We start from the raw sequence: 27,986 nt of genomic DNA, 5'->3' as shown, positions 1-27,986 counted from the left end.
GAATGGCAATTAGTAGTTGGTCGAGTATGAGCCTGGAGCATTGGCACTTACTCGGGAGAACTTCTCCATGCCTCCCTCGGTCTCGTCGATTATCTTGATCCAGTCCTGGGCTTTGGCATATCTATGCCTCAGAGCATCGGCGAAAGGCTCCAGCCAGGGATCGATCTGAAGGACGCCTAAAACCCTGTCAGTTCTCATGCGCAATGGGGGAACGCGGGGGATGGAGCTATACCGGTGCCATCGTTGGGGACGCCGCCGGCTGAGCCATTGGGAGCCAGCGAATTGGTCGAGTTCTCTGCCACTGAGTCTGACATTTCCCTGGATTATTCTGCTATTTCGTCTGTTGTTGTTTTGCTCCCCGTCGCGGGAAAGTCCTTCAGGAACCCAAGCTGTGTGGGAGGGATATGACGATAGGTAGGATGGAGCTCCCCGCTAGACAAGGTATAGGTTTGGAGCTATGGGCAGAAGTTGGGCTGGGATATCGAGAAAAGAACAGCAGCTAGGAACCAAAGACAGTCGGATGGATATCACAAGAAACTTGAGAGCAGGATAGGTTGGACTGATAAGTAAATCAAAAGTCAATTGAGACAGAAGAAGAACAAGAAACAAGAAAACTTCTCAACAGTTCGACCTAGGCTGCATAGAGATAGATCTCCATTTGTACTGTACCTGTAGGGGCAGCTATCAATCAATCAATGGCACGCAGGTAGCTCAGGCATATGTATGAGCTGCATGTCTCCATGTGAGGGGAGCCGGGAGCTAGCTAGGCCATTGGGAGATGACGTCGAGGGGCAACTGAGCAGAAGCGACATTTGGCAAATTGGCATTGGCACCGACAAATCCAGCGAGCGAGTGCAACCCTGTACGTGTACCAACCAGTGCCAGCCAGCAGAAAGAAAAAAGCAAACAGCCGCCGCCATGGCCTGTCTCCCGAATCCGCGTCAATCCCCTCCAACCTCCAACAAGGTGGGGGACTTATCCTACCTATGGCCTCGCCTGTTGGCGGTTTTGTCATATTGCAGTCATCCTACAGGTTGCTTGCTTTGCAGATGTCTCGACCAGCCGCGGGCTAAGCTGATGCTGTCTCTGTTGCTTTGATACGAGCCAGCAGATCGACTGATGGGACTCGGTTCCCCTCCCACAATGTCCGTCTCTGGGGTGGAATATGGAGACGGAGTGGATGGAGCAGATGTCTCCAACCGGGGAAAATGGCCAGACACACTGCGACAATAGCTCGAAAAGTGGGAGAGCTGGAGCTCTGGCACCACCGTCAAACTCAACACTCTGGCATCCCTGTCCATGCCCATGCCATGCTAGCCATGCCCCCATCCCATCACCTGTGAGCTACTGGTAGGTGCTTCTGCTAGCGGTTTAGGTGCTTTGGCCGCTGGCTTATTAGCGGCTTAAATCCCACTTCGGGTCCCGAAGCTCTGCAGTTGCCAGTGACGAGCCCCCCCCAACGCCCACGCCCGGGTACTGAGAGCCACCACCCGCGAAAATGCGACCACCGCAGCTCAGCACCTACGCAGCACCCAGCGTGCTGACACACTATCATGATAAACCTCCGATCCAGGACCACCAACCATCCCGGGAGTTGCGGACTATCACCAAGCTGGGAACAAAGCAGTTGGCACAACTCACTAGTTTTCAGACATCTATCAGGTTGATCTTTGTCTGTTTGTCATAACCTAACAGGCGAGCCATCGTAGCCGATTTAAACCAACTCGTTTGACCATCTTCTCTTGACCCTGACCCTGACCTTGACCCACCTGCACGTTATCCCCATCCCGCCCGCTCTCGAAGCCGAACGCCGCATCGAACCGGACCAACATCATATGTTCACCGTCGAGGATCGGTCGTAGTTCGTAGATTGTGGGCTCCAGGCTGCTGCGAAGCTCAGGAGCGGGCACGCCCAAAGCTCTTGCCATGATGATGTTATCCGTCGTCAGGCGGCCTGGCGCCATCGTCTCGACCTCGGCAGTTTCCATCCCCCGCCATCGTCACCGTCCGCGTCCCTTCTCGACCTCCTTTGCCCCCAAGACCGCGCCGCGCCGGACCCGAGACTTCTCCAACAGCTTCTCCAACACCTACGACCCGGACGAGGAAGGGCGGGGGCCCATGTTCAATAAGAGCACGTTCGGGGTCCCCAGTTCTACCCGCGCGACCTGAAGAAGCGCGTAGACGAGTACGTAGTCGGCCAGGAGCGCGCCAAGAAGACCATCTCCTCCGTCATCTTCAACCACTACCAGGGCTTGCGGCGGCGCAACCACCAGGAAGAGGTGGAGCGGAAGCGGCAGGAGAAGATACTGCGACGGAACGAAGCTCGGGACAGGCAGGCGCGCGAGAAGGACTCGCCGTCGACGCATCCCGTCGAAGGTTCGCTGTACAATGACTCTGCGCGGCATGGCTTTGCCACTGATGACTTTGCCGAAGACGAGTTTCCCGGGCACAACGATTCGGTACGACATACACATCCGGAATCAGCATGGCAGCAGCAGCAGCAGCAACAACAACAACACCGAGAGCAAGAGGCGGATTTCTATATACTCGAGGACACAAGTCGGCCGCAGCCCGTCAAGATAGATAAGAGCAACCTGCTGTTAGTAGGCCCAACAGGAGTTGGTAAGACGTATATACTTGAGTGAGTTCTGGTCCCGACATAGAAAGGCAACACTGTAAGTTTTGACTAACAACCCGGCCATGCAGGACTTTGAGCAAGAAGATAAACGTACCTTTCACGATATGCGACTGTAATTCCTTTACACAAGCTGGCTATATCGGCCAGGATGTGGAAACATGTATTGAACGACTACTAATCGAGGCCAACTACGACATCAAAGCCTGCGAGCACGGCATCGTCGTGCTCGACGAGTTCGACAAGATCGCGAAGAGGGAAACGATGAACGGCCGGGACGTGGGCGGGGAAGGCGTGCAACAAGCCCTGCTCAAGCTGGTCGAGGGAACCAAGGTCTCCGTCAACGTCAAGGACAACCGGTCCTCGACCTCCCGCAGCGCGAGTCCCATAACTACGAATTACTCAGGGCCTGGCTCGACGTCGTCCTCTTCGGGGCCCCAGTCGTCGCCCCCGCAGCCCGGCAAGGTGGACCAGTACACCATCGACACGAGCAACATCCTCTTCGTCTTCTGCGGCGCCTTCGTCGGCCTCGACAAGGTCATCCTCAACCGCGTCGCGAAACCGTCCATGGGCTTCGGCTCCGAGCTGCGCGGCCGGAGCAGCAACTCGACCTCGAACGAGAACCAGCCCGACCTGGCCCCGGAGCTGTTCAAGCACCTCCCGCACCGCCCCGCCAATGCCGCCGACGCCTCGATCCTCACAGCGCTGGACCTGACCACGCCCGAGGACCTCCAGGGCTTCGGCTTCATCCCCGAGCTCATCGGCCGCCTGCACAACATCGTCGCGCTCTCCCCCTTATCGCGGGACGACCTGCTGCGCATCCTGACGGAGCCCCGCAACTCCCTCGTGGCGCAGTACACCGCCCTCTTCGAGACGTACCCGTCGCACCTGACCTTCACCCGCAAGTCCCTCAAAGCCATCGCGGCGCGCGCCGAGCGGGCCCGCACCGGCGCCCGCGGCCTCAAGATGGAGATGGAGCGCGTCCTCGCCGAGGCCATGTTCGACGCGCCCATGCCCTACGTTTTGGTGACCGAGGCCGCCGTCCAGGGGCGCGACAAGGTCGGCTACTGGGGCAAGGACGGCCGCTTCGAGGTCGAGCGGCGCGTCCGCGACGAGGATGGGCCGGAGGACGCCCCTGGTGGTGGCGGCAATGATGGGAGGCGGGTGGTCAGCTCGCATACGTTTGAGGAGTATCGCGAGGCGGGGCAGAGCGGCGCTTGAACGGGAGCAGAGATATAGGTACAGGCTTTCCCGATGTCCTGACGTGCTTTGGACAAACAAATGCGGTTCATGGAGAAACAGGTACATGTCCAGAGGTGGAAAGAGGAGAAAGGAATGCATATAGCAGTGTCCAGTGATTTTTTCGGGTTTGGTCTCCTTGGCGTTTACGAGTTCAGGGGCATTGGGAGAATATCATCTACATCCATGACAGTCGAGATATAGGTTTGCATACGATCTGCATACTTGTTGTAGCGATAAGCAGCACAGGGTTTACATACTTACTGGGGTCGAATCGAACATTATTCAGCTAGCTATATCTGCATGTTACATCATACACTAATCCTCGAGTCGTGGAAGATGGGATTTCTGGCACCACTGCTGATCGAACCATATTTCTGGATGCTGGGATTCTGATTTACATAGCTTCAAACACTGACCCGCACGTAAGGCAAAGAATTTGGGGTATGGGGAAGTGTTGCGGCATAAAGGCCCGATTCCTGGACTCTTGATCGTTCGATGCTGTCTGTGTGACATATGCAATGCTACCTGGTCGACCCTTCGCAAGAACTACGGGTGCGTACGTTACAATAGCTATATATAAGCCAGGTCTCTCTCCTATGACGCTGTCTTGTTACAGTCGTACCCGTACGTCAGAGACTAGGCTCGGCCCGGCGTATATATATAACCTTGCTGGTTCATTGGCAGAGTTCTGAGTGATAACCTCCCATGCCAGCATCGTTAGCTATCAAGACGGCTAGAGCGAATACTCTTCGGCTTGGTCGATCGGATAGAAGCGAGCACATGAATCTGATGGGAAACAAAAGCATGGGGAATATTCCTTGTGTACATATTTACAACGTCTTCCGCACCACCGTCTCTGCCTGTTTTCGCCTTGCTCTCTCTCTCTCTCTCAGGGCATCTCCCCTTACACGCCCAGAAGAGATATCTGCCGCCGCCTCACTAGAAAAAAATCACATTGCCTACCACGACCGGAAAGCTAGGCAACCAATGTAGCCCCCGCCCCCAGGTTCTAGCAATTCATGCTTCGCAGTTGTTGGTACATGGGGGTGCCGAGCCACCCGCGCCTTGCTTTCCGAGCTTTCTTCTTTTTCTAATGACAAAAGGAATGAGTTTGGGTGGATCTCTTCTTTATTATTCTTTGGACGAGGTTTGTAGGTTTGTTGGTTTGGTATATCATTAGTAGCAAAGTGCTAGCTAGCAGCGGCAACCGCAGCAGCAGCAGCAGAGGCCATGACACACGCGAGGACACGAGTGACGGGCTTAGTGCTGAGCCGGAGGCGACTGAACCATACCCTTGCCCTTGTAGCCGGCCGCGGAGACACCGGTAAGGGGCTCGGCGTTTTGACCCTGTCGTAATATGTCAGTTGGAAGTTCCCAAGATGGAGTAGATTCGGGAGCTGTTTGCTGCTACGCACCCTGAGGTACTCGTTGGAAGCCTCCTGGTACTCCTTGGTCATCGTGCTGGGAGCGGGCTTGGCGAACATGCGCATGGTAGCGAAGATGGCGAAAGAAGTGGCAACACCAATGACGGTGTAGAGAACGACCTTGCGGCCCTCATCGGCAGGGGGCATGGCACGAGGGCCGTGGGCACCGAAAGCGATCCAGTAAGCTGTAGAAAAGGTTTTATCGTGTCAGCCTGTCGCTCCTTTGAAAATTGTGGAGATGGTGTCATGTCCTCCGGAGTCAATTGCATGCAGTCTTTCACTCGGGCAATTGCCAATTGGGTCACCCGGCACACGCCAATCGGTCCTGAACTGCCGTCCACGGCTTTTCTGAATCTGCAATGACTGTCCGGGCACTCGTGTGTCGACATAGACGACGCAGGGAATCTCTCGACATACCGGCCTTCTTCTCCTGGACAGTGAGCTCGGCCCAGTTGCCCTTCATGCGGTCGCGCAGGGCCATCCAGAGCTCGGCCTGCTCGGTCTGGGGCATACCCTCCCATCGCTTCTCGATGTTGGCCAGAGTCGGGTTGGAGATGGCGTGTGTGGAGGCGGCCGCCCGCTGGACTCGGAGGGGAGAAGCTCGGGCGCCAGCGCGCAAGAGCGAGGAAGCAGACGTTCGCATCATCTTGTCGGGAGGTGAAGAGAGAGGGCTGAAGAGGGGAGATTGGTCCAATTGAGTCGAGTTCTCGAGGGGCTCGGTGGGAATTGGCGGGATGTGGCCTTCGACGTGGGCAGGACGTTGAATATTCGGATGGATGGAACAATAAGACTGGAGAAGGCACTTCGATGAGCACTTTTGGTGTTGCCGGCCTGCTCGTTCGATTTCAGATTCCTTCGACCGCACGAGCCAATGGCCAGCAGCACCAAAGCAGCAATTAGTGGGCCAGGCTGTCAATTCGGCTAATCCGAGCTTTCAAGCTGCTGGGTGGAGTGCAAGGGCCCGGATCAACTAACCACCGGGGCTGGCCAATTCACCAATTGGGCGGCACCAATTACGTCGTTACGTCTGATTTCCAGTGCAATGGCGCGATGTGATGCAAGGGGCGTCATTATTACAGCCAAGTGCTATATTTGTTTGCTACAGGCTGTTTAGCATTTGCAAATTGGCGGCCCAATGAACTCTGTTACAGTTGCAAGCTGAATAGATTAACCTGGCCCTCTGGGCATGCCAAACTTGCAGCGTTGCTTTTCCTCCCAAAATGGCACATCAGCCAGTCTTGGGACAACTGTGGTTCCATACTTGACCATTGGATCAGCTCACCGTCCCTCCCCTTTCCGGATACCGCCAACCTGTGTATGGAAGAGAGAGAAAACTGTAAGTAATTGAAAAAAGTCGAATTGATAAACACCGTCCGCAATGTTCAAACTTGCTCGGCCTTCAAATTGGTATCTGTGTCGCCACGGACCAGCATGGCTATGACAGAACGAAGATGGTAAGGTATATATATATGGCGATCGGCCGGATAACATGGTGTAAGACGAACTCGTCAGATGATTCTTCGGCTTCGAAAGTAATTATTTCCCGCTCAATACGTAATTTCATGTGGTCATTATCATCCTATACATTCGGTAGCCCGCCATCAAAGCTGCGATTGCAATTCGTTCATAATATTATCGGTTTCCCGCCCCCTCCCCCTTTCTCGTTCTCAGCCCTTCTCTCAAGACGGATCATAACCATGACTTCTCCAAGTTCCTCCTCGTACCTGCGGCCGTTCCCGAAACGAGTGTATCTGCGCAGAACCGCCGGGTCCTTCCGATAGCGGCCACTCCTGCTCCAATGGATAGTCCCCGTGCCTCTGCTGCCGTTGATGCTGCTGTGGCGGCGTTGGTGATGCCCACCGGCCCATCCCTCCATTATTGCTACCACCACCGCTGCTGGCATAGAGCGTGGACACTTCCGAATAAGCTGAGAACGGCGAATGGGCGGTGGCGGCACTGCTCGGATGCGGACTGGGATACGGACTCAGACCACCGCCGCTACCAGACGTTCCATGATGCGCTCCGCTGCTACCTTGACTAGTTTCTCCTCTTGCTCCTCCTGTCCTTGATTCTCGCTCATTAGCTCCGCCATTGCCGTCATGTCCGTCACTGCTTCCAATCTCGTTCGGCGGCATCGTCGTTTCATCCGCCGCCAGCTCGGACTTGAACCCGGTCTGCTGGTCCCAAGGCCTCCTCTGCTGCGCTTCGTCGGCCGACAACTCGGCCTTGTACCCCACGTAAGGCTGACTGTCCAGGGAGCTCAAAGTAGGTCTTACGGTAGTCGTTGCAGGCGGTGGCGTCTTGTTGATGTTGTAATTGTAGTACATAACCTGTCCCTGTTGCTGCTCATTGGACGGTTCGTCGTATTGGTGAGGATGGGGGCGGGACGACGAGGTATCCTCGAGGTGGGCTTGGTTATTCCTTCTTTGCTTCCGCCGCCGTACCAACAATCCCAACAGCACCACGGCCATAATGAGCAGCGCTGCCCCCGCCGCACCGACGCCGATTCCCGCCTTCGCCCCTACCGTCAATGCGCTGTTTTCCGGTGATGCCGTGGCGGCAGGAGGCGGCGATGTTTCTGTAGCGGTAGGCGGCGCAGTAACGGAGGATCCAGGCGATGATGACGCGGTAGATGTGAGCGAGCTCTTGGACGTGGCCGTGGCATTCGCCGACTTCACCCCCGCCGCGGTCGCCGTAGGGTCGAAGCCGCTGGTCCACTTGATGGAACCGCCCGCGGAGCTCGGCAGGCTGGCAAAGGCAGGCAGCACCGAGGCATCCACCAGGACGGAGGACGAGCAGTAAGGGTCACAACTGGCGTGTGGTAACTTCTCTAGCGTCGTCTGGTTCGCGTCCACCTTGCACCCGCCCCAGACCGTATCTTCGCCGCCCGTCCCCGGGTGGCACTGCTGGATCGCCACCCACTCCTGCTCGTGGAAGAGGGGCGACTTCCAGGGGCATGCCCGCGCGTTAAATCCGGCGTCGGTGCAGCCGGCTAGGTATGTATTACCGGCTGTTTGGCCATAGCTGTAGTCAGTGAAAGATACGTTTGCTTGAGGATGAAACGTTTCGTACTATTTTGTTGGGACGAGGAAAAGAAAAAAGATGTGTATAAGAGAGAGACTGACTATCAGAATCCCAGCATCCATTCGCGTTTCCTAGGCTTAGACACATGTCTCCCGCCTGGCAGCACGGCCAGTGTCCGAAGGCGACGTTACCGCATGGTATAAAGTTCCCTTTCGTTTTCTCATGCTCCGTGTAATAGCATGTGCCGTTGGACACATTGATGTCTGGTGGAGAGCTCGGGTCGCCCATCTCGAAAATCTGGATCCCACGATCCTTGCTAATGCTTATATTTATTATGTTTTTGATCTCTGAGTTGTGTGCCCGTGAGTCGAGACGTAGTACTACGCTGCAGGATGGTTCCAGATTTCTCACGATCGCCCATCCAAAGATCCAGAAGGAGAGACAAGCGAGTATAATGTGTGTGGGTGGAAGTGTAAGCTTGGGGGTGGCACTCGGGCGAAGGAATCGACTCAACTGCCCTATGTATGGGATGGCAGCCTGCAGGATTCACCGGATTGCCAGGGGACATGAGGCCTTTGAGTGGTCGAAAGGGGATAGACCGGGTCAGAGGCAGCCCTATCGGTGGGGAGAGGAGGAAGTGGTCGCCGTTCAGTCATTCTGTAATACCGGTCTACCTGACCTCTAGTCCCTGACCCTTACTACGGGGTGTTATGTGTTTTCAAGGTAAAGTGTCCAATAACTGGCACCTCTGACGAGTGCCGATTGGCGAAAAGGCCTGGACCTGGCGATCGTTAAGAGTTGCATATAATACCTAAGCTAACGTGCTGCACACTCAGTACCCGGGGTTCAGGTGCGGCTGTGTGTGATGGTGATGTGTTAGGGTGACCGACGGAAATCTCCATGTTTGACTGTTACGAGGCGCATGCATCAACGCCATGCTGCAGAACTCGGGGTCCTCGTATTGGAGGATTTAGTTACGGAGAGGACCGCCCTGCAGCCAAGGTCGCACACAACACAAATGCGTACGACCATACGGGGAAAAGGCATCATCCGTAGAGTCGGTCTATTTTTTGTCCTAACCCTGCGACTTCGCATTTGACTCGTTGGTACAGAACACCTGCCGGCAATAGAAAGCTTCGAGAAAACGTCGCTGCTGAACGACGCCCCCTAAATATCCGAGACCCCTGAATGTATGTCTTAGATCTTGTATCTCGACGTGGATGGTCATCAGATTGGAAAGATGACAGCATACCTCTGTCAATCAATCAGTTCCCCCCCTTACCAACCTCCTCCGAAGTGAAGTCGCAAGATGTCACACGCTGGCGCTGACGGATGATGGTCTGAGGGCCCGGTGAGATCACTATCGTTGGGGTTGTCATTTGCTTGGCTCGTGTAAGATGGCGCTGACGGGCTGAAAGCCACCAACCGCCAATAGGACGCCTGGGATGCCCTAAGCGCCCGCCATGCAGATTCATTAGCCCCGTTGCCTGCGTGGCATGATCACTCCGAACGAAGCATTCTTATAGGAAGAAGAATCTTTTCCCGCCTTTACTGTGACTGGATCGACGGTTTTATAGAGCTGGGCGAATGGAATTAGCGGTGTTCCTCGAGATAGGGAAACAGAAACGGAACATGTTGGTTGTGCCGGAGGGGTCCCTGGAAAGGACCTTCATGCATATCGCTCTGGTGCCAATTATCTATTCAGGTCAGGCTACATAGGTTACACAACTTCCTGACATCCCCGGACCATAACTGTGTGACTCAAGCCGGGTCCTTGAATGCTGACCTATTGTGTCATCTCTAAGTACAGATGCATGCTTATACATTGAAAACATAAGTTATGAAAGAAGCAAGTCCAGACGTACCCATCCTGGTATACATATAGATCATTATGATCCTGTTGTGAATATTCAGGATCATGTGTATTCTAATTTGCTCATCCATTCTCAAAAAATTCCCAGTTGCGATATAGGAGTGGACGGACTTTCGCTCTGAAGACTACAATATCCAAGACCCTCCCCATGTCAGTCTCGGTCCTGATCAGGGGGAACAGTTCTTCAAGTCTGCTTCGGATTTTGTATGTTGTCGTTAAGCCCAGGAGTGATGGCTGCGGCATTGCTGGTCGCGGGAGAGGTAACATTGCTGTGAACCGGCTCCCTCTTAGCATGCAGCATACATAAGGGGGAACCCTCCCTTAGGGCATAGATCCGGTCGCCGATCTCACTGTCGGAGCTGACTCTCGAGGGCCGGCGCTGACAGTCCCAGAAGCTGGTTCGCAGGACACCCGTTAATAAACAAATGATGTAGAAAGTAGAAGTTACATCAGGGTTGGATAACGCTGAATTCACATGGTACGTTTCACCAAGACAGTCATGCCAGTTGCTTTTGGTATTGCGCTTATGTCGCCGTCTTCTACCAAGCCCGACTTGCTGGTTCTTTGACGACGTAGCTGTACATGTGGTAGAAACACCAGAAGAGGGTGCGCTACACGGTTTCCGTGGCTATCCCTGCCCCTGTGTAAGTCGGGAGGCTGCTCGGGCCAGTATTTAGCCATACCCCTATACACCGCAATCCATGGCGCTTCTGGAGAGATACCCGTGTCCAGCCCAATATCTTGAATGCTTCTATCTTGCGGTTTTGGGCGCGTCGGCATATTTAACCTGACCCCCTTCTTTTCTGCAAGAGCTCAAGAGCTCGTGCGGTGTTGTACAGCAAGATCTTCTGGCACCTTACACCCAATTCCCCAAACACGGCATCGAGAATTCGGACGGGGACTGAGATCAATTGGCTGACTCGCTCTGGAAATTTTCGACTAGGCATAGGGTTAAATGTCGTAGGATGTTCCACAGCAAACGGTGCCAGAGTCAACGCTTGAGTCTATACAACCTATTGTCACCTCCCTCCACTGACTTTCGTCATCCATCTGGGAGGCCTTGTCTGGGACTGGCAACCTCGGACACGAGAGTTTGATGTAAGCCGGAAAAGTCGCTTCCGCATGCGTGCCGAGTGAAGCTTAAGATGATCTTGGAATGACCACGGAGACACTGTCGACAGATCCTTCGGCGTCTGGTACCGTCTATTAAGACACGAGGGTCCTTCGATCTGTGCCACGTTCAGCATGTTTATGGTTTCAAGAATAGTCTCAGAGCGGTCGACCTTTTGGCTCATAGCAGTTCATCCTAGCTGCATTATGATCCCGACCTCAGTGCCTGTTCAGATGCTGAGTATGCCGGAGTCGTAGATGTGCCCCGCGGGCGTCTCACGCACGGGAAGGACGAGGACGGGCGTGCTAGTGGGCGTGATCACAGCCCCCGAGGCCAGGCAAGACTCCACCACTACATCTTCGCGAAGTCGGACAGACTGCCGCCTACCACCCTGCCCAAACTGGCGCTCGGAGCCCTATCTAGACCGGTGCCAGTCGAATAGGTGCGGCTCTCGTGCCGGTGGTACGGGCGGGGCGGAGGGGGGTCGCGTGGACTTCCGCGGCAGAGTCCATTGCCGCTGGCGTCGGCGAACATGCGACCCAGCATCAGGGGCTCCATATGAAAGCCATCACCGCAAAGGGTTGGAACCAACTTGCTCCGACCGTTGCGAAACTCCTGGTGGGTTTGACGATTCATGATACACTTGAAGTGCTCCTAGGTGTTACGATAGAACCCAATCCGCTACAATTTAACGTTGTAATGAACCACCATTGTTCTTATCAGTATACCCGAGTGTGTTCTCGTCAATGTAGCCCGCGTCCTTCCAACCCGACGAAAAGTGGGCTTGGCGAATAGGGGCAGCCCCTACCGGTCAAGGTCGGTCAACATCGGGTCAAAACGCCGGCGACCTTTGGCGCGGGCCAACCGAATCGATACGTCCTTGTGATCCGTATCGGACCAATCTAACAAATCTGCCCGCTTTCTCTGGTACTGGTACGATCCTATGGTAAAGGAGGTTTGGAACCGGATGCCCCATAATGTGTAACAGGCCATGGATGCTTCCCCGCATTCTCAACTCAACAAAACTCCACCGTCAAAATCCGGGGCGCCCACGTCCCTCCGGAAGTGTATCTTCAATGTTTAAAACAGATTGAGATCCGAAGATAGAGTAACTATAAAGAATCGGCCCGTGTCATTGTTTTGACGGCTTTTCCTTTCCTGTTTTAAAGTGTATTGGTTACAGCAGTCATGAGCTTCAATTTCCCCGACTTCGACGACCTCCCAGCAGTGCCCGGCACACCCCAGGGATGTCTCTGGGGATTCTACGATAAAGATGGCGTGAAAGATGAGGTCGGCTGTAAGTCAAAATAGCATGCGCAGGTCATGTGTTAGTATTGAGAACCTTCATTCTAACTTCTAGTCTCCCCACAGCCGTGAACCTCCTAACGCCAGGTGTCGTCAAGGAAGCAAGCCGCGAAATCCAGACCGGCCGGCACGTCCAGCTAGATTGGCCACTGGAGTCCATCAAGCACCCTGGGTTCGCGCGCGTGCCCTTGAAGCACCGCCTCCTGGACAACTACGTGTCGCTGAAGGAGTACGCCCTCGACGACGAGCTCGAGTTCAACACCCAAGGCGGCTCGCAGTGGGACAGTCTCAAACATGTAAGCAAAGCAAACTCCCTTCACAAAACCCTGAATTCTTGAGGGGTGGTCGTGTCTAATAAGTCGTATGTATATAGTATGCGTACCAGAAGAAGCAAGTCTATTATAACGGTTTGACGTTTGAGGAGGCTAAGAAATCAACAACAAATGGGTTGCACAGTACGCGTCATATCCTGGATTTTCTCAAGAGGTAGTGTAACTGACCTGTCCGCCAGACTTCTGTGATCGCGGTGGCATCGTGGGCCGCGGAGTCCTCATCGATATGGTAGGTCGCTTCCGAGCAGACCTTGGCCAGCCAACAGACCAACGAGCTAATGATACAATCCAGGTCCGCTACTGGACCAAGATCGGCCAAGAGCTACCGAACCCCTGGTCAACCTACAGCATCACCGTGCCCGAGCTCGAAGCCGCCCTATCCGACCAAGGCACCACCATAAAACAAGGCGACATCCTGCTCGTCCGCTCCGGCTACGTGAAGCGCCACAACGAGTCCACCGAAGCCGAGTGCAAAGCCGGCACGCAGGGCGCCAACTCCATCGGGGTCGCGCCCTGCGAGGAGTCGGTCCGCTGGCTCTACGGGCACCACCTCGCCGCCGTCGGGGGCGACACCATCGGCTTCGAGGCCCTGCCGCGCGACCCCGAGAACGTGTGGGCGCTGCACGAGTGGCTGCTGGTCTTCTGGGGCACGCCCATCGGCGAGCTCTGGGACCTCGAGCAGCTCGGCGAGATATGCAGCGACTTGAACCGCTGGACGTTCTTTGTTACGAGTGCGCCTCTGAATGTGCGGGGTGGCGTGGGTAGCCCTCCGGGGGCGATTGCCGTCTTCTGATCGCACTGATAAGCTCAGTCATTACTAATGCTGACAAGGTACTTTATAGATGACTAGAGAGCTCGTATCAACAGGGTTGGATACGCACTGCTTCAGGGTGATGACCATGACTCGGAGTTAGAGGGAAATTGATGAGGTCAGATCATTAGGGAGACTCAGATTTATCTTAGGTGATATTCATAGCTGAATAGTTATTCTAATAAGACTCATTTTCTGCCGTCTAGACAGACTTATACACCCGTCGTGTCCAGATTAAGCTCGGGTATGATGAGTTTGGTGCCCATGGATAATGGGGATGTATCTTGAGATTTCGTACAGATACGTAAATTATCTACGACAAGCTGCTCCAACGTGAAGTATCAAGAACCAAGGTTGGAGAATATAAATAGGTCATCCTGAGAATAACTCAGTATAAGGGGCAGGGAAGCAGATTTATACACACGCGTACTAGGTAAAGACGAGCAGGAGAAGAACCGCAACTTCCTCATGTAATGACTTCCTGTGGGCCACTTTTCATCCGTTTCCTAGCTAGCGAGTGATATAGTTGTGGACAAATATTACATTTTCATAGTAATGGCAACGGAAACGGGACTCAAGCGTCTATACTCGTCCATACTTCTCTACACAGATTTGCTTTCTGGTGACTAAGTCATGAGCCAGGAAACAGAGGATAGAACTAAGCTGAGAATGGCTAACGATTTCCTGTTGTGAACCACTTTATAACATCGTTATGGTCTAAACGTTGGCGGCTGTCTGCCGGTTACGGCACGGCAAATTCCAACTTTATCGAACCCCTAGTGTTGAGAATCTTATTGGATAGCTCTTGTAATACCATCATGCGACTCAAAGCAAGATTCTGCTCATAGTCAGTCTCATATCATCTGAAGAAGGGAAAATTAATGAAATTGAATTGACACTTCCGGAGCTTTGCCATAATAAGGGGATTGCAGGAGCACACTGGTCTAAACTAACCGGAGCTGCTGTCAACTACCCAGAAGAGAGTAGAGAAGGGCAGACGGAAGGATAGAAGAACGTATTTGCAACGTAAAAAAGCATCGTATATGAGGCATCAGACAGGAGTTAGGCTCAAAATTGAGATGGCTGTAAAGGGGGCAGAGACCATCGGCTCTACCCTATGCAAGAAGATGATAGTACTGCACAGCACGACGTAGACCCAATTCTTCAAAGATCTGTCTGCATATTGACTCCTCAGGTAAAGCATGAATGGAACGAAACTGTGTTGCAATTCCTGGCTGTGTGCTTGCGTGAAGAAGACGTCGAGCGCCCCTAAGCAAGTCGGGCAAAAGCAAAACATTGAGCCAATGATGGATATAACAGTATATGAAATAACGGTCCATTCCGTTTCGCATTTCGGGAAGAAAAGGGACTCAAGGTACAGCAATACATGCGACTTTCTGGCGAACGTTCAACCCAAGAGAGCGGTTCATCTTGAGCAACCAACAGAACCAGCTTCAGCTACGTCAGGAAGCCAACCGGGAGGATAGCCAGCCCATCACCGTTACCGATGCCATCTTTCAGTCTCTAGGCTGAGGCAGTGGAAGACGGGACAGCCATAACCATGATGGTTCTCATCCACATAGAAGAATACGCAACTTATTGCACTCACATCAAGACAGTCACATGAAAATCGGAGTTTGTGCTCAACCAGAATTTTATCAACGCGGGAATTATGGTGGATTCATGGTATACAGCTTACAAAAGGAACTCGATTGAGCTAGGTATCACGCCCAACCACACAACTCTCCTTGTCTAGATATACACAGGCCACCACCTTTTTCGCCTCCCTAGTAGCGACGCTCTATTTAACAGCCTGCACCTCGCTCGACCTTAAAGAACCGATTACGAAGACTTCTCCAGCTCAGCCAGGATCTTCTCACCCTTCTCGCGGGCAGAAGCGAAGTCGCCAACCATGTAGAAGGCACCTTCGGGCATGTCATCACCCTCACCGCTCAGGATAGCCTTGAACGAGGTGATGGTGTCCTTGAGGTCGACGAGCTTACCCTCGATACCAGTGAAAACCTGGGCGACGGTGAAGGGCTGCGACAGGAAACGCTGGATCTTACGGGCGCGCTCGACGGTAAGCTTGTCAGCTTCCGACAACTCGTCCATACCCAGAATGGCAATGATATCCTGGAGGGACTTGTACTCCTGGAGGATCTGCTGGACACGGGTGGCGGTGTCGTAGTGGTCCTGACCGACGATACGGGGGTCCAGCATACGGGACTTGGAGTCAAGAGGATCGACAGCGGGGTAGATACCCAACTCGGAGATACCACGGGACAAGACAGTGGTGGCATCCAAATGGGCGAAGGTGGTAGCGGGAGCGGGATCAGTCAAATCGTCAGCAGGGACGTAGACGGCCTGGACGGAAGTAATGGAACCCTTGTTGGTGGTGGTAATACGCTCCTGCATTTGACCCATGTCAATGGCGAGAGTGGGTTGGTAACCGACGGCAGAGGGGATACGACCCAGCAGGGCAGACACCTCGGAACCGGCCTGAGTGAAACGGAAAATGTTGTCAATGAAGAGCAGCACATCCTGGCCTTCCTGGTCACGGAAGTACTCAGCGATGGTCAGACCAGTCAGGGCAACACGGGCACGGGCTCCTGGGGGGCTCGTTCATCTGACCGAACACCAGGGCGACCTTGGACTCGCCATCCAGCTGAATGACGGAAGTCTCCTGCATTTCGTGGTACAGATCGTTACCCTCACGGGTACGCTCGCCGACACCGGTGAAGACGGAGTAACCACCGTGGGCCTTGGCGATGTTGTTGATAAGCTCCTGAATGAAGACAGTCTTGCCGACACCGGCACCACCGAACAGACCAATCTTTCCACCACGAGCGTAGGGAGCGAGCAGATCGACGACCTTGATACCGGTAACGAGAATCTCGGCAGTGGTAGACTGCTCAATGAACTCGGGGGATCGGCGTGAATGGGCAAGAACTTGTCGGACTTGATGGGACCACGCTCGTCAATGGGGTCACCAGTGACGTTGATGATACGGCCTAGCGTGGCCGGGCCGACGGGGATTGTGATGGGAGCACCAGTATCGGAGGCCTTGGCGCCTCGGACGAGACCCTCGGTACCTGTGTATGGAGTGAGCAACTACGGCGGAGCAGATTTTGATATCCGGAGAAAACTTACCGTCCATGGCAATGCAACGGACGACATTCTCACCCAGATGTTGCTAGAAACCCAGTTAGAATATAGCCATTGACAATTGCTGCAGCTGGTGGAAGCTTACAGAGACTTCCAGCACAAGCTTGTTGCCCTGGTTGTCGGTCTGGAGGGCGTTCAGAATCGGGGGCAGCTTCGCTCCGTCGAACTTGACTATAATGGAGGTTAGAGAGGTTCGATTGGCATTTCGATAGCTCCATTGAGCTTCGTTTCGATGTTACTGACCATCAACGACGGCACCGATAACCTGTGAGGACGAATTGGTTAGCTCGGGTCAATTCCCCCATTGGGCGGACCAAGGCTGATTTTTCAGCCCGGCCATAGCTTCCCCAAAAAGTTCCCCAAAAACATACCTGGTAGATCTTGCCATCGCCGACACCGCTGGATGTGCTTGCGAACCGGCTGGTGATGGGGAATCTGAGGCTGGCAGGTCTGGCGACGCGGCGGGCACCGGCTGTGAAGGTCGGGCGAGCTGCCCGAGCGAAGGAAGAAATGCCGCTGATCCGAGAAAAGGCAGCGGTTAGCTCAATTGCGAGGTCAATTGGCGGCGAGGGCGGCCCGAAAGAATTGAAAACGAGTCGAACTTACCTCTTGAACATCTTGAGAGATGACAAGACGCGAATTGAGAGGATGGGAGTGGAGGTGGTGATGAAGCTTGGGAGGAGGGAAGGGAAAATCGGGAGAAAGTGAGGTCTGGTTGCTATGAAAAACCTCAACAGCACCAGAGAAGTTGCCGAAGCAGAGGGAGCTCCACTTCCTCTTCACCCAGCTTGCCTCAAAAACGCTCTAGTGCCTGCACGTGATCGGATTAAACAGGGTGGCCCGAACTGCCACCTCCAAACATGAAGGCCTCTGCCAAGGCCTCTCTTGTTTTGCTGCATACGTCGCTTAAACCGATCCAAGGCCAATGCTCAATGCTCAATGGCGGCAATTGGCCCGCCCAGCTCAGCACCACCCAGCACCCAGCCAGGTCAGAACCTGAACAGGCCAGTGCGCAGTGAGTGCGGTGCGCCCCGGCCAAAATCGGAACGGAAGAAGCACAGCTTGGGGAAGGAACCTTTTCTTTGCGCCGGCCCACTTTCTTTTTGTCTGCACTGCAAGTGGGCTTGCCTTTTCTTTTTTTCAACAAAATTTGGCCCGAGGGATGGACGCGAATGACATAATCATCCTGGGAACTTCAATGTTCACTTAAGATTCAATGCTTTGGCATGCTACTCTCCGGATACCCCAGCACATCAGCCCTACCACGAGCATTTGCATGGACAATTCCAACACCAGTTTAATCATCCTTTTGTGCACTATCTTCACAGATTTCTTTTTTCATGCAATTCATCCAGAGTAATTCGCAATTGGAAGATCTTTAAGTAGGGGATGGCTGTGTTGCCTTTGCAGAATTGCATGCATGCGGTTCTGCTCTTTAGCGCCGACGACCCCTCCAAATGACACACCACGAAATATGAATATCTCGTAGGAGCTCTTGTATCTGACTTCCATACAGACTCACCTACTTCTAATTAACATTTGCAAGAACATCGGTCTTGATCGGATGCTGTGTCTGTGTCTGTTGATCAAGCTGGTACCTTCATCATCGCAAGATGGACTTGATGGGCAAGTTTGAGGCTGTCCAGCACGGCAATCTCTGCCGGTTCGTCTCAAGACGCGAGCGTGTCAATCCGTATATGATGCTATCATCTCATGATGCTCTTGTTCTTATGATTGCTCAAGATGTCTCGAGGGATATCTCATCAGCAAAGTGTCTTCCCCAGATGGCAGTTATATGGCATTTATGATTAATGTGACAGGACCAACATTGAAGAATCTGCTCCTGGTAATATATCAGATCATCCACCGCTTTATTTCCCTAGGTGATCCCCGACTTTGGCCATGCACGTCACATTTTCCATAGTGGAAAGCAACCGGCGAATTGGTGTAGACGTCCACTCATGCAATTATCTCTTAGTAAGTACTTGAGCAGCATGGACATATCGATGCCAGAGCCAGACCACGACTTTCTCCTGCTCTCAGTACAATAACCTTTTGCAAAAATATCCAGTAGATGCGTGAATTCATTCTCCTTACTTTGCCACACACGACCACTGCATGTGGTTAGCAGTGTACAGTGCTGTTACACCTACATAGCTGTATGCCTACGCAACTCGATGCAGTCTCAGTTTCAGGGATGGACTATACAGGGGCAATTATCAAGCATAAGGGTTTCCTTGGTTAGGTTTTGGATTAGATATAATGGATTAAAGCAACTGTCCCGGAACCTCCTCTGTAAGTGATTACCATCCACATTTATCCCGATCTAACCTTTCAGGGGTTTTCTTGAAGGTCTGCCCAACTCTGAAGTTATCTTCCTGACAGAAACAACGAAAAGCACTCGACGGATAACAGGTGGCTTGGGTATCATAACTACTAGGACCATAATAATTCGAATTAATATCCCTGAGGCCTAAGGGGCAAAAGCACACTGGCAACAAATAGAGAAAACATACAGCTATCGCGAGAAAATTATTCTATCAGACTGGACAGGGTCATTCGGGTGTGCTTTGTCACCTGTCATAGACCAGCATGGGCTTGTAGTGATCTACCAGCGCTAGCCCCTTGGTTTCCAATGCACTATCTCATGGATTGTCTCTGCCACATCAGGCACATGGATGCTTGGGTCCTTTTCTTTCCATTTTGCTATGAACATAAGTGCCACTGCGAATAATATTTCACGAAATCACATCTTTTGTGTTTACAAATCTGCACTGGTCAAGGTGAGGTGATCGTGAGTCTCTCTTGTCCCCTTCTGCCGGTCGCAGCACTCGAAGATCTTTTAGGGTTGCTCAGTAAATCACTGACTCATTTGGGCCCGTCTTGTGTGTAATCGAGGCACAAGTAGTATTACCATTCTCAATAGAGGATCTCCTGTAAACATGGATAACAAGTTTGCTGGACAGAGTGTGATTAAGTGAACGGGGTCGTAACGAGATGATGCAAAGGAACGTGGACAAACTGGCAGTTTTCATGGAACACATTCCTTTCAGCACCAGGACAGTGAGTTGAAGGGAAAGCTAACATGAGCGAGCATGATTGATGATTGTTCTGGGGATACAGCCTTTGAACCATCTAAGCCAAACGAGAAAACAGGGAGACACCTAGGTACATTTTGTCGATTGATAAGAGAGATCGACCTCTGGTTTTGATGCTGCGTTTTGGTTATCTGCTGCTTGAGTCCGCATCCAGTGGTCGCCCACTTTGGACACCTCCCAAGGAGCTGCAATTCACGATCTCCTATAAGGCTATATGCCTGAAACCTCGCGATCTTTTTTTCTTCTTTCTTTTTCTTTTCTTGTTTTGGCAGGAGAACATTCTCATAACTGCAATAAAAGCAAGAGTACCGCCTTGTAGAGGGCTCCTCTCTACATACAGGAGGTATGAAAATGGACGCAGTAAATACAGCCATGAAACTTGTATTGTTCATAAGAGTGTCTAATCATTAATGAAGAATTATTTTGGGTTGATCAAAGCGTGATAAATGTTTCGAATTGTACAATCTTGGTGCCAGAACTGGGTAATCTGGGGTTTTATGGTAGATGCTTCTGGCCTCCAAAGGTGGCATGCTGTGCTTCAGGCCTGGGGAACAAACCATTGACGTCTACTGCAACTGGTTGACAGTACCCGCTTTGGACATTGAAGCTGTATTCAATGTTGGTTTCCGAGCAAAAAGCCCGGACGTTGCAAGGCCACTGAAAGCCACTACAACCCTCCTCTCCGGGCACCCGGCCAGCAACTTTTCAGCAAGCAATGCCACCACTTGCATTTGCTCATCAGCTCAATAATTTGGAAAAGCCCCCAGCAAATTGGCTGTTGACCTATTTCACGACAGTCCTGAAACACTTGCGTCTGTTTTCTTCTTCTTTTTGGGCTTCGAAACCACATCACAATTCTTGGGAATGACATTCTAGCCACCATGAACTCATCACTCCCTGGCGAGCTTCTTGCTACGCACCGCGAATACAAGCTAGATACAGAGTTCATTGCTGGATGGCTTGTCAAAAATGCGACGAAATGCGGCTTCAAGCTCCCAGACACCGCAACACCCACGCCCTCGGGCCCACGACTGAAGGGCAAAGCCCGAAAGCAAGCTCGAGAAGCGATGAAGGATGGTACCCATTCCGCAAACCCGAACTGCAAAATCAAAGTTTCGGATATCATTATGATGGCAAAAACGATTGCCAACTTCAAATCAAGGCCAAGCATTCCTCCCGCGCTGGGCCGGCTCTTTGGCCGCGCTATCAACGCACGGCGTGGTTGTACAGAGTGGTATGAGAAATTTGGCCATGGTGACATTGAGAGCAACAAGCGTCACAAACATTTCACCAATGTTCTCGCTGAGGCTTGGGACACACTTCGTCCTTTCCAGACATCGAACAAGAAGCGGACTGGGCCCGAGCCAAAACCCGATGCAGATACACGCAAAGACGCATCATTACCTTTACGGAATCGGTTCTCCGAGCTTCATGTGCAAGAGACAAGCACAGATCGCGATGATGTGGACGAACCCAGCCAAGCAGACACATCTCCCGAGTCGAAGCAGGACGCCTCGTTCAAGCTCCCAGGCATTACTCCGGTAGCCATCGAGAAGGATGAAGGAGACATCGAGGCTGATTTCTTCTTTGCCATCTATGCATTTCTTGGCGATATAGATAAGCTTCGTGGATTTGTTGAGCAGCTTTGGTTGGATTACACGTCCGGGAAGATGGAGCTTGGTGTGGTATCAGTGCTCACAAACATTGCCATTCATCTGGTACGACGCGCGGAACAGGCCTTCGACTTGTGTATCCAGCGGCCCAAGAAATACCCTGCCTCAAAATTTCCAGTCTGGTCACTTCCGGCGCTATTCTTGTATAAGCAGCACCAGGATGACCCCCTGTTCCCGAAGATGGACATCCATGACTTCGTCTTGCCATCCTCACGGATAACCTCGATCGAATGTGAACATACCAATTTCTGCATGTGGCCGGTCTACAATGCAGCAAAATATACAGTCTGGCGCCTTGAAAAGGATGTCAAAACAGTGTATAATGCCAAAGACGCTTTTTCTGGAGCCCCATGGCTTCTATACCACTACGAATGTAACAAACAAGGCGGCGAAACGTTCAAGCGTGTACGAGAGATGTTGCCCGGATTTCAGGCTACTTCCGTCGCGTTCGAGAACTCATTTGCCCAGGATGAGATCACTCGCGGAATTTTCGAGATCTTTCGGACCGGGACCTTGCCCGTATGGGCGGTGTTTGGGATACGAATACTTCTCAACATCCAAGACATACTCCAAGGTACGCCAGCGAAGCAGCCACTGGAGGAGCTGCAATTGCACACACAGAACATGCTGGAAACTGCGGATTTATACAAGCGTGAGAGTAATCCTTTTGGCAAGGCTGCTAAAGACCACACTTGTACTAAAGGTTGGGCCGAGCTCTGTCTAGAGGACATGAGAGGGCTCATACTGGAGGATGGTTTCCGGTACCGTGTTCGCGTGATGTTGGCTACTTACGGAGTTTCCAGGGAAACCATCACGAAGCGGAATTACGCGCAGGAGGAGTACTACTTCCTAAAAAGAAATCCGCTTCGCTGTGGCATACTCAAGTATTGCCTGTACTTTCGGTCTCACTGCACAGGCCCTTGCTTCGAGAGATCCTGGTCAGGGTTGACTTCTCTGATTCATGTTTATGCAGCCTGTCGACGACTCCATCCGGATGATCCGGTTTGGCCCGACATGGAGCTCTTCCTCCACAACCAAGATGTAGAACATCTCTTCGTTGGAGGGCTTCCCAGATCGACGGGAGAAGCCGTCCGAAAAAACGTACTCGCGTTTGGTTGTCGGGGTACAGCCAGACCTGCCAAAGGCGCCCCGAAGGTGCGCAAGGTGTCAGACCCAAATCGTATGCATGATGTTCTGAAAGACTGGCTTGGCGGCGGCGAGGAGGCTAAAGACTTTCTGTTGAGGGTGATGGCCATTGCGTATGATCCGAAGTGCTTCAAAGAGAGAGCTCAACGAACTGATCTGTCCGCCGCCGAAGCAGATTCCTTGATCGCGCAGTGGTTCCATGCCCGGGCGGATCCAGTCCAATTCCTTCAAGTCCTGTCATTCTATCTCAATTCGGACACCGACCTTTATTTTGACTGGCACCAGCTGCATGCTTTTGCCGAGGAGATCTGGAGGGACATCACGGCCGTCACCGAGCAGAGCTTTGAATGTGCCCCCTAGCAGTGTTCAAGGCCCTGCTTGAAGCTGAGGATGCCGAGAAGCTTGCAAAGCGTCGGGGAGTTCATCCTGACGAGTTTCAAAGGACCAATGCTCCTTTACTGAATGCAGCATGGAAAAGTATCCAGAAGATGTGTGCGGAAGGTCAGGGGGACAAATGCATCGCAGGCATCATTGAGAGAACCAAGGAAACGCGGCATCCATGTGTCTTCGTGGCTAAGCAGCTCGACAAGCTCTATAAGAACTGGCCTAATGAGCGACGGGTAGAGAGCTCTTCTTATATATATCTATTGCTTGCAAACATGCTGGCCGGCGATGAAGCCGCCAGTAACAAAGACACTGGCAATACAGCTACCGACGAAGACGCCGGTAATGAAGACGCCAGTTAAACAGAGACAGAGGAATTCGCGGCTTAGTGCGTTGTAAGAGGTTGGGTTATCAGTCCAATAAGCGGACCGATCGAGCAGTCAAGTCTGGGATAACTGGCTATATACGAAATAGTTAGTGGCATGGTAGAAACCATCTACCTACATACAAGTAGATACGTCGTTGCTAGCTACCCTAATAGCAACTGGTTCAACCCTAAATATTTCACTGCCAGTCCGACTACAATAAAAACTTGCACTTTGAGGCTTTCTATTCGGAGTACGGATAGCGAAGCGGTATCTAGGTGCAGTTGGTACTATGACATCATGATATCACTATCACGTTGGGATAAACCCTCAAAAATACACAGTTGCTTTACCAGCCTCCCAACCTTAATTCCATGTCTTTGTCCTTGAACGCGCTTGAACGCATCCTGTCTGTAGCGGAATGTCTCCTAATCTCTGGGCAGGTGGGGGTCCAAAACCACTGGGCAAACCACCAAACCAGGGAGCTGTCAGGGCGCATCAGGGGCATTTTTGGGATTGTGCAGGGGCTGATATGGGGGTAGCGGCGCTAAAAGTTGAGGCTAAAGCGAAGCAGGGCGATGCGAGATTTCCATTGCAACCATTTCCTGGCGAATCAGGCGGCGAGACTGGCAGGCAGTGGAACGTGGGACGGCTGTGCGGGCTGCTAGGGGAGTTTTACGCGGCAGGAGGACGTCCGCTAAAAGCTTGAAGCTTCGAGGGTGCGTTCGTGCCGGAAGGAAGCGAGCCACCATTGGGCCATTTGATCGTCGATTGGACGTGGTAGCAATTATTAGTCGTCCTTTTTTGCCGGATACGCTCCTCTACCTTATCTGCACCACCTCGCCTTACGCCATCTCCACCAACAACAAATCAACCCGTGCCTAACCCAAAGACAAACTCCCATCCGCCGCCGTCCCAGTGTTTGCGACGAAGTCGATCCCGGCAGCATTTCCCACCACCTGGTGCATCATCTTCAATATATCTGCTCTTTTCGGGAAAATGGCGCAGTAAACGAAGTGCAAAGCGCCCCCCTTTGGAAGGCTTGTCGCAATCGCCATCCAATCATCCGTCCATCCGTTGCGAACTTCCTTGCGAAGTTCTGTCGCTCGTTACCACCAACAACCATAGTCTCGCCAGACTACCACCACCGTGATGCCTCACTCTACCACCTCCGGCTCCTTTTCTCGGGATCAATCCGTGTCGCGCGCTAGTGCCAAGTCGGCCGGCCCCGACAGCAATAATGACTCCGGACTCGAGAAGTTCCCCGACCATATCGACTCGCCCATGTACAACGGCTCTGGGACATCAGTTAGCCCCATCCCCGGCCTGAACATCTACTCGAACGGTATTAACGGTACAACAACACAGCCGCCCTCCGGCGACCGGTGGCTGCCCAAGCGGGAGCCTCGCAAATCGATACAATGGGGCCAGCTGGGGCAGCCAGCTCCCAGCGCCGCGTACGGCCTGGGCCAAACACGACAGACGAGACAGAAGAGCATCAGCGAGGCTTTCCGCGGTATCCGAGATAGGAACGGCAGCGTCAGCCAGAATGCTCAAGACCTCGCCGGCGCTCTGCGCGCGCCGCTCTCCTACAAACTCATCGTACGTCATCACGCCAGCTTTGTAGTCACAAGACACGCCCACTAACGTCGAGTGTCGCAGATCCTATGCGTAATGTGGTATACATCTTCCGCCTTGACGAACACTTCCTCCAAGTCGATATTGAACGCTTTCGACAAGCCGGCGACCCTGACGCTCATCCAATTCTTCCTGGTGGCATTCTACTGCCTCACCTCGTCATACCTGGCCTCTGTCTTTCCGTCGCTGCGCACCTCGATACCGGCCTTGAAGTATCCGATCCGCAAGCCCTCACGCGATGTGGTTATGACTACACTTCCCTTGGCTGCTTTCCAGATCGGTGGCCATCTGTTGAGCGCGGCGGCCACATCCAAGATCCCTGTGTCTCTGGTACATACTGTCAAGGGCCTCTCACCCTTGTTTACGGTTTTCGCGTACCGATTCATTTTTGACATCCGGTACCCCAGGGCAACATACTACTCGCTCATTCCGTTGACAATGGGAGTCATGCTTGCCTGCTCTGGAAAACATAAGTTTGGCGGCGAATTACTTGGTCTCATATATGCGTTTCTGGCCACGATTATTTTCGTAACACAGAACATCTTTTCGAAGAGGCTTTTTAACGAGGCCTCGAAAGCTGAAGCTGATGGACAGTCGGCGAAATCTCGAAAGCTGGATAAGCTTAACCTGCTTTGCTACTCATCTGGCATGGCTTTTGTGCTTACGACACCGATTTGGTTCTGGAGCGAAGGCACTGGCTTGATTGGCGACTTCTTCACTGATGGTGCCTTGGACTTGACGGACAAGCCTAATGCCATGGATCATGGTCGGTTGTTCTTAGAGTTTTTGTTCAACGGGACCTTCCATTTTGGACAGAACATCTTGGCATTTGTTTTACTGTCGCTGGTGTCACCTGTGACCTACTCCGTGGCTTCACTACTTAAGCGAGTCTTTGTCATTGTTGTAGCCATTATCTGGTTCCGCAACTCGACCACCAACCTACAGGCTGTTGGCATTGGCTTGACTTTCCTTGGCCTGTATTTGTACGACCGCTCCAGTGAGAGCAACAAGGCCGACCGCCGGGCTCGTATGCTGAGCCAGAGTGGAGAGAAGGACCGGCCTCTTCTGCCCCTCAACACTAAGGGGGCATCCACAACCCAGGGGATGAACCCCATGTATGAGAGTCCTGCGGCTATCGCCAACGGACACAGCCCGTATCCCTACACCAATGGACATACTGCGCTGAATAACGGCGTGGGCGACGATACAAAAGAAGAGCGATGGCCCGCCGCAGGGAAGCCGCCAACGAGGAAGCAGTAATGCTGCTTGGCTGCCGCGCGGGACTCGGCAGGAAGACACGTGGAGGTTTGGAGACAGCATGCAACAGCAGCAGATGAAGGTGAATTAACGTTTGTACGCATATTGTGCGTGTGTGATACTGTTTTGATATTTGATGGTCTTTTCTTTGCCATACCTTTCGATGAATGGCCTTCATTACCATCGCCAGGCGAGATAAAAAAAAAAGAGAGGGCAAACCTATAAATACATAGAGAAACCATCTTTGCTTTGAAAAGCTTCTCCCAACAACATCAGGAAAGGGGAGAAGTCGATTATTGGTGTGCACCATTATGCACTTGAAACAATAGGAAACATTTAGACATGGGATCATGAGATGAGCATTTTTCGGGGAGTTTACTTCAATGACGAAAATTCGCTTTGAAAGAACAACACAAACTTGTGTCTACATTAGGCTACATTAGACTCGGCACGAATACCATTGGGAAGAATAAATGCGATTGGTGTATCACTACATATACTACTATCAACCAGTTACTTACTGGCTGGCTGGTTCTCAGGTGCTGGGGTAAGATACTGGCAGGAATAAATACTCTTAGATGCTGTCCCTGCTTATCGAGCTTGTCTTAGCTCCCGCTTGTGTTGCCTCTTCTGACCTGCCCCCTTTCCCTGACTAACATCTTTGACGAGAACACAAGGGTAGATGAATGTGGTAGACTTTTGCGCTTCTCTTGCGGCAACAGAAGGCGGGGGAGCATTTCCCATATCTATGGTGTGCGTGTAAAGTCAATGGCTCATATTTTGGTACATATGACTCCTTACTCCGAACCAGCTGTCTTTAGTGTTTCTCCCAAGGGAATGATCAGAGTCGAAACACAACAATACAGTCTTTTGTTCAAAAAGAGCAGCAGTTGTGTTCGAACGAGACAAAACTGAGATTAACATTGTAGTGCTGTTATTGACTACTATGTGGTCCATTCAGCGCTGCATCTGTCGAATTCTGGCTGCCTGGTCCTGGCCAGAGAACCGAATAGCAGGCCGGAGCTGGTGACATGCTCGGGGCCAACTGTGCTATTGCATGCCGTAGTTGACTTTTCAGAATCGGCTATGGGGTTTGGGTTCCTGTGGGAGCTTGTATTGAGTGGTGCTGCTGGGCTCGAAGAAGTGGTCTTACCAGTGCTGGACTTTTTGTCACTGTCATGGTGGTGGGTGGCAGCTCCTTCGCTGGAGCGCTTTCGGCATAGATAATTCTCTTGTTCACTCATGTTTTCGGGACTTGTGTTTATTGAATTGGGACAGGCAAATGGAAATGGCGAGTTGTAGGGCGATACGTTTATATTTATATAGGCTGGACGGTACTTTGACACAGAATCATGGCAGCAGGAGTTGGCTGTAGTCGGCATATATCAAATCTTCTAAAAATGTAACAAAGTTGACTACGAGTGAGTGATGCATCATCCTCTTTACTTACATCGAAGTACTCAATGGGGGGACGGGGCAAGTCAGAGGCCTTCGATCGGTGCA

The 27,986-nt window shown here is 52.4% G+C and overlaps 9 protein-coding genes across 9 annotated transcripts; 4 read left to right on the top strand and 5 right to left on the bottom strand.

Moving 5' to 3' along the window:
* Positions 1-1,688: 1,688 nt before the first annotated feature.
* PG997_001394 (uncharacterized protein) lies at positions 1,689-1,928 on the bottom strand (the record flags this gene model as incomplete). Its single annotated transcript, XM_066805709.1, has 1 exon — positions 1,689-1,928. One exon carries the CDS (start codon positions 1,926-1,928, stop codon positions 1,689-1,691), a length of 240 nt encoding a protein of 79 aa, XP_066675482.1.
* A 1-nt stretch (position 1,929) lies between these two features.
* PG997_001393 (ATP-dependent Clp protease ATP-binding subunit ClpX) lies at positions 1,930-3,856 on the top strand (the record flags this gene model as incomplete). Its single annotated transcript, XM_066805708.1, has 3 exons — positions 1,930-2,011; positions 2,131-2,599; positions 2,707-3,856. The coding sequence occupies 3 exons, from the start codon at positions 1,930-1,932 to the stop codon at positions 3,854-3,856; spliced, it is 1,701 nt and encodes a 566-aa protein (XP_066675481.1).
* A 1,281-nt stretch (positions 3,857-5,137) lies between these two features.
* On the bottom strand, positions 5,138-5,947 carry PG997_001392 (cytochrome c oxidase polypeptide 5; the record flags this gene model as incomplete). Its single annotated transcript, XM_066805707.1, has 3 exons — positions 5,138-5,224; positions 5,293-5,486; positions 5,719-5,947. 3 exons carry the CDS (start codon positions 5,945-5,947, stop codon positions 5,138-5,140), a joined length of 510 nt encoding a protein of 169 aa, XP_066675480.1.
* Positions 5,948-6,980: 1,033 nt separating this feature from the next.
* On the bottom strand, positions 6,981-8,613 carry PG997_001391 (uncharacterized protein; the record flags this gene model as incomplete). Its single annotated transcript, XM_066805706.1, has 2 exons — positions 6,981-8,325; positions 8,492-8,613. The coding sequence occupies 2 exons, from the start codon at positions 8,611-8,613 to the stop codon at positions 6,981-6,983; spliced, it is 1,467 nt and encodes a 488-aa protein (XP_066675479.1).
* A 3,047-nt stretch (positions 8,614-11,660) lies between these two features.
* Positions 11,661-11,867, bottom strand: PG997_001390 (uncharacterized protein; the record flags this gene model as incomplete). Its single annotated transcript, XM_066805705.1, has 1 exon — positions 11,661-11,867. The coding sequence occupies one exon, from the start codon at positions 11,865-11,867 to the stop codon at positions 11,661-11,663; it is 207 nt and encodes a 68-aa protein (XP_066675478.1).
* A 627-nt stretch (positions 11,868-12,494) lies between these two features.
* PG997_001389 (uncharacterized protein) lies at positions 12,495-13,739 on the top strand (the record flags this gene model as incomplete). The annotated part of the gene is made up of 4 exons (XM_066805704.1): positions 12,495-12,606; positions 12,681-12,910; positions 12,988-13,069; positions 13,126-13,739. Coding segments are annotated over 4 exons (1,038 nt in total), but the record flags the coding sequence as incomplete, so codon positions are not given.
* A 1,860-nt stretch (positions 13,740-15,599) lies between these two features.
* On the bottom strand, positions 15,600-17,771 carry PG997_001388 (ATP synthase subunit beta; the record flags this gene model as incomplete). Its single annotated transcript, XM_066805703.1, has 8 exons — positions 17,529-17,771; positions 17,294-17,438; positions 17,166-17,187; positions 17,008-17,093; positions 16,908-16,950; positions 16,727-16,849; positions 16,389-16,706; positions 15,600-16,366 (listed from the first exon to the last, which is right to left on the bottom strand). Exons 1-8 carry the CDS (start codon positions 17,537-17,539, stop codon positions 15,600-15,602), a joined length of 1,515 nt encoding a protein of 504 aa, XP_066675476.1. The 5' UTR covers positions 17,540-17,771.
* Positions 17,772-20,901: 3,130 nt separating this feature from the next.
* PG997_001387 (uncharacterized protein) lies at positions 20,902-23,199 on the top strand (the record flags this gene model as incomplete). The annotated part of the gene is made up of 1 exon (XM_066805702.1): positions 20,902-23,199. The coding sequence occupies one exon, from the start codon at positions 20,902-20,904 to the stop codon at positions 23,197-23,199; it is 2,298 nt and encodes a 765-aa protein (XP_066675475.1).
* A 1,541-nt stretch (positions 23,200-24,740) lies between these two features.
* On the top strand, positions 24,741-26,486 carry PG997_001386 (uncharacterized protein; the record flags this gene model as incomplete). The annotated part of the gene is made up of 2 exons (XM_066805701.1): positions 24,741-25,190; positions 25,251-26,486. The coding sequence occupies 2 exons, from the start codon at positions 24,741-24,743 to the stop codon at positions 26,484-26,486; spliced, it is 1,686 nt and encodes a 561-aa protein (XP_066675474.1).
* Positions 26,487-27,986: the final 1,500 nt, after the last annotated feature.

This window comes from Apiospora hydei (genome assembly GCF_038363865.1).
Source record: "Apiospora hydei strain CBS 114990 chromosome Unknown utg000002l_segment0_segment0, whole genome shotgun sequence".
Classification (NCBI taxonomy): domain Eukaryota; kingdom Fungi; phylum Ascomycota; class Sordariomycetes; order Amphisphaeriales; family Apiosporaceae; genus Apiospora; species Apiospora hydei.
Note: the sequence above shows the minus strand (reverse complement) of the source record. Positions and strands in the feature narration are given on the sequence as shown.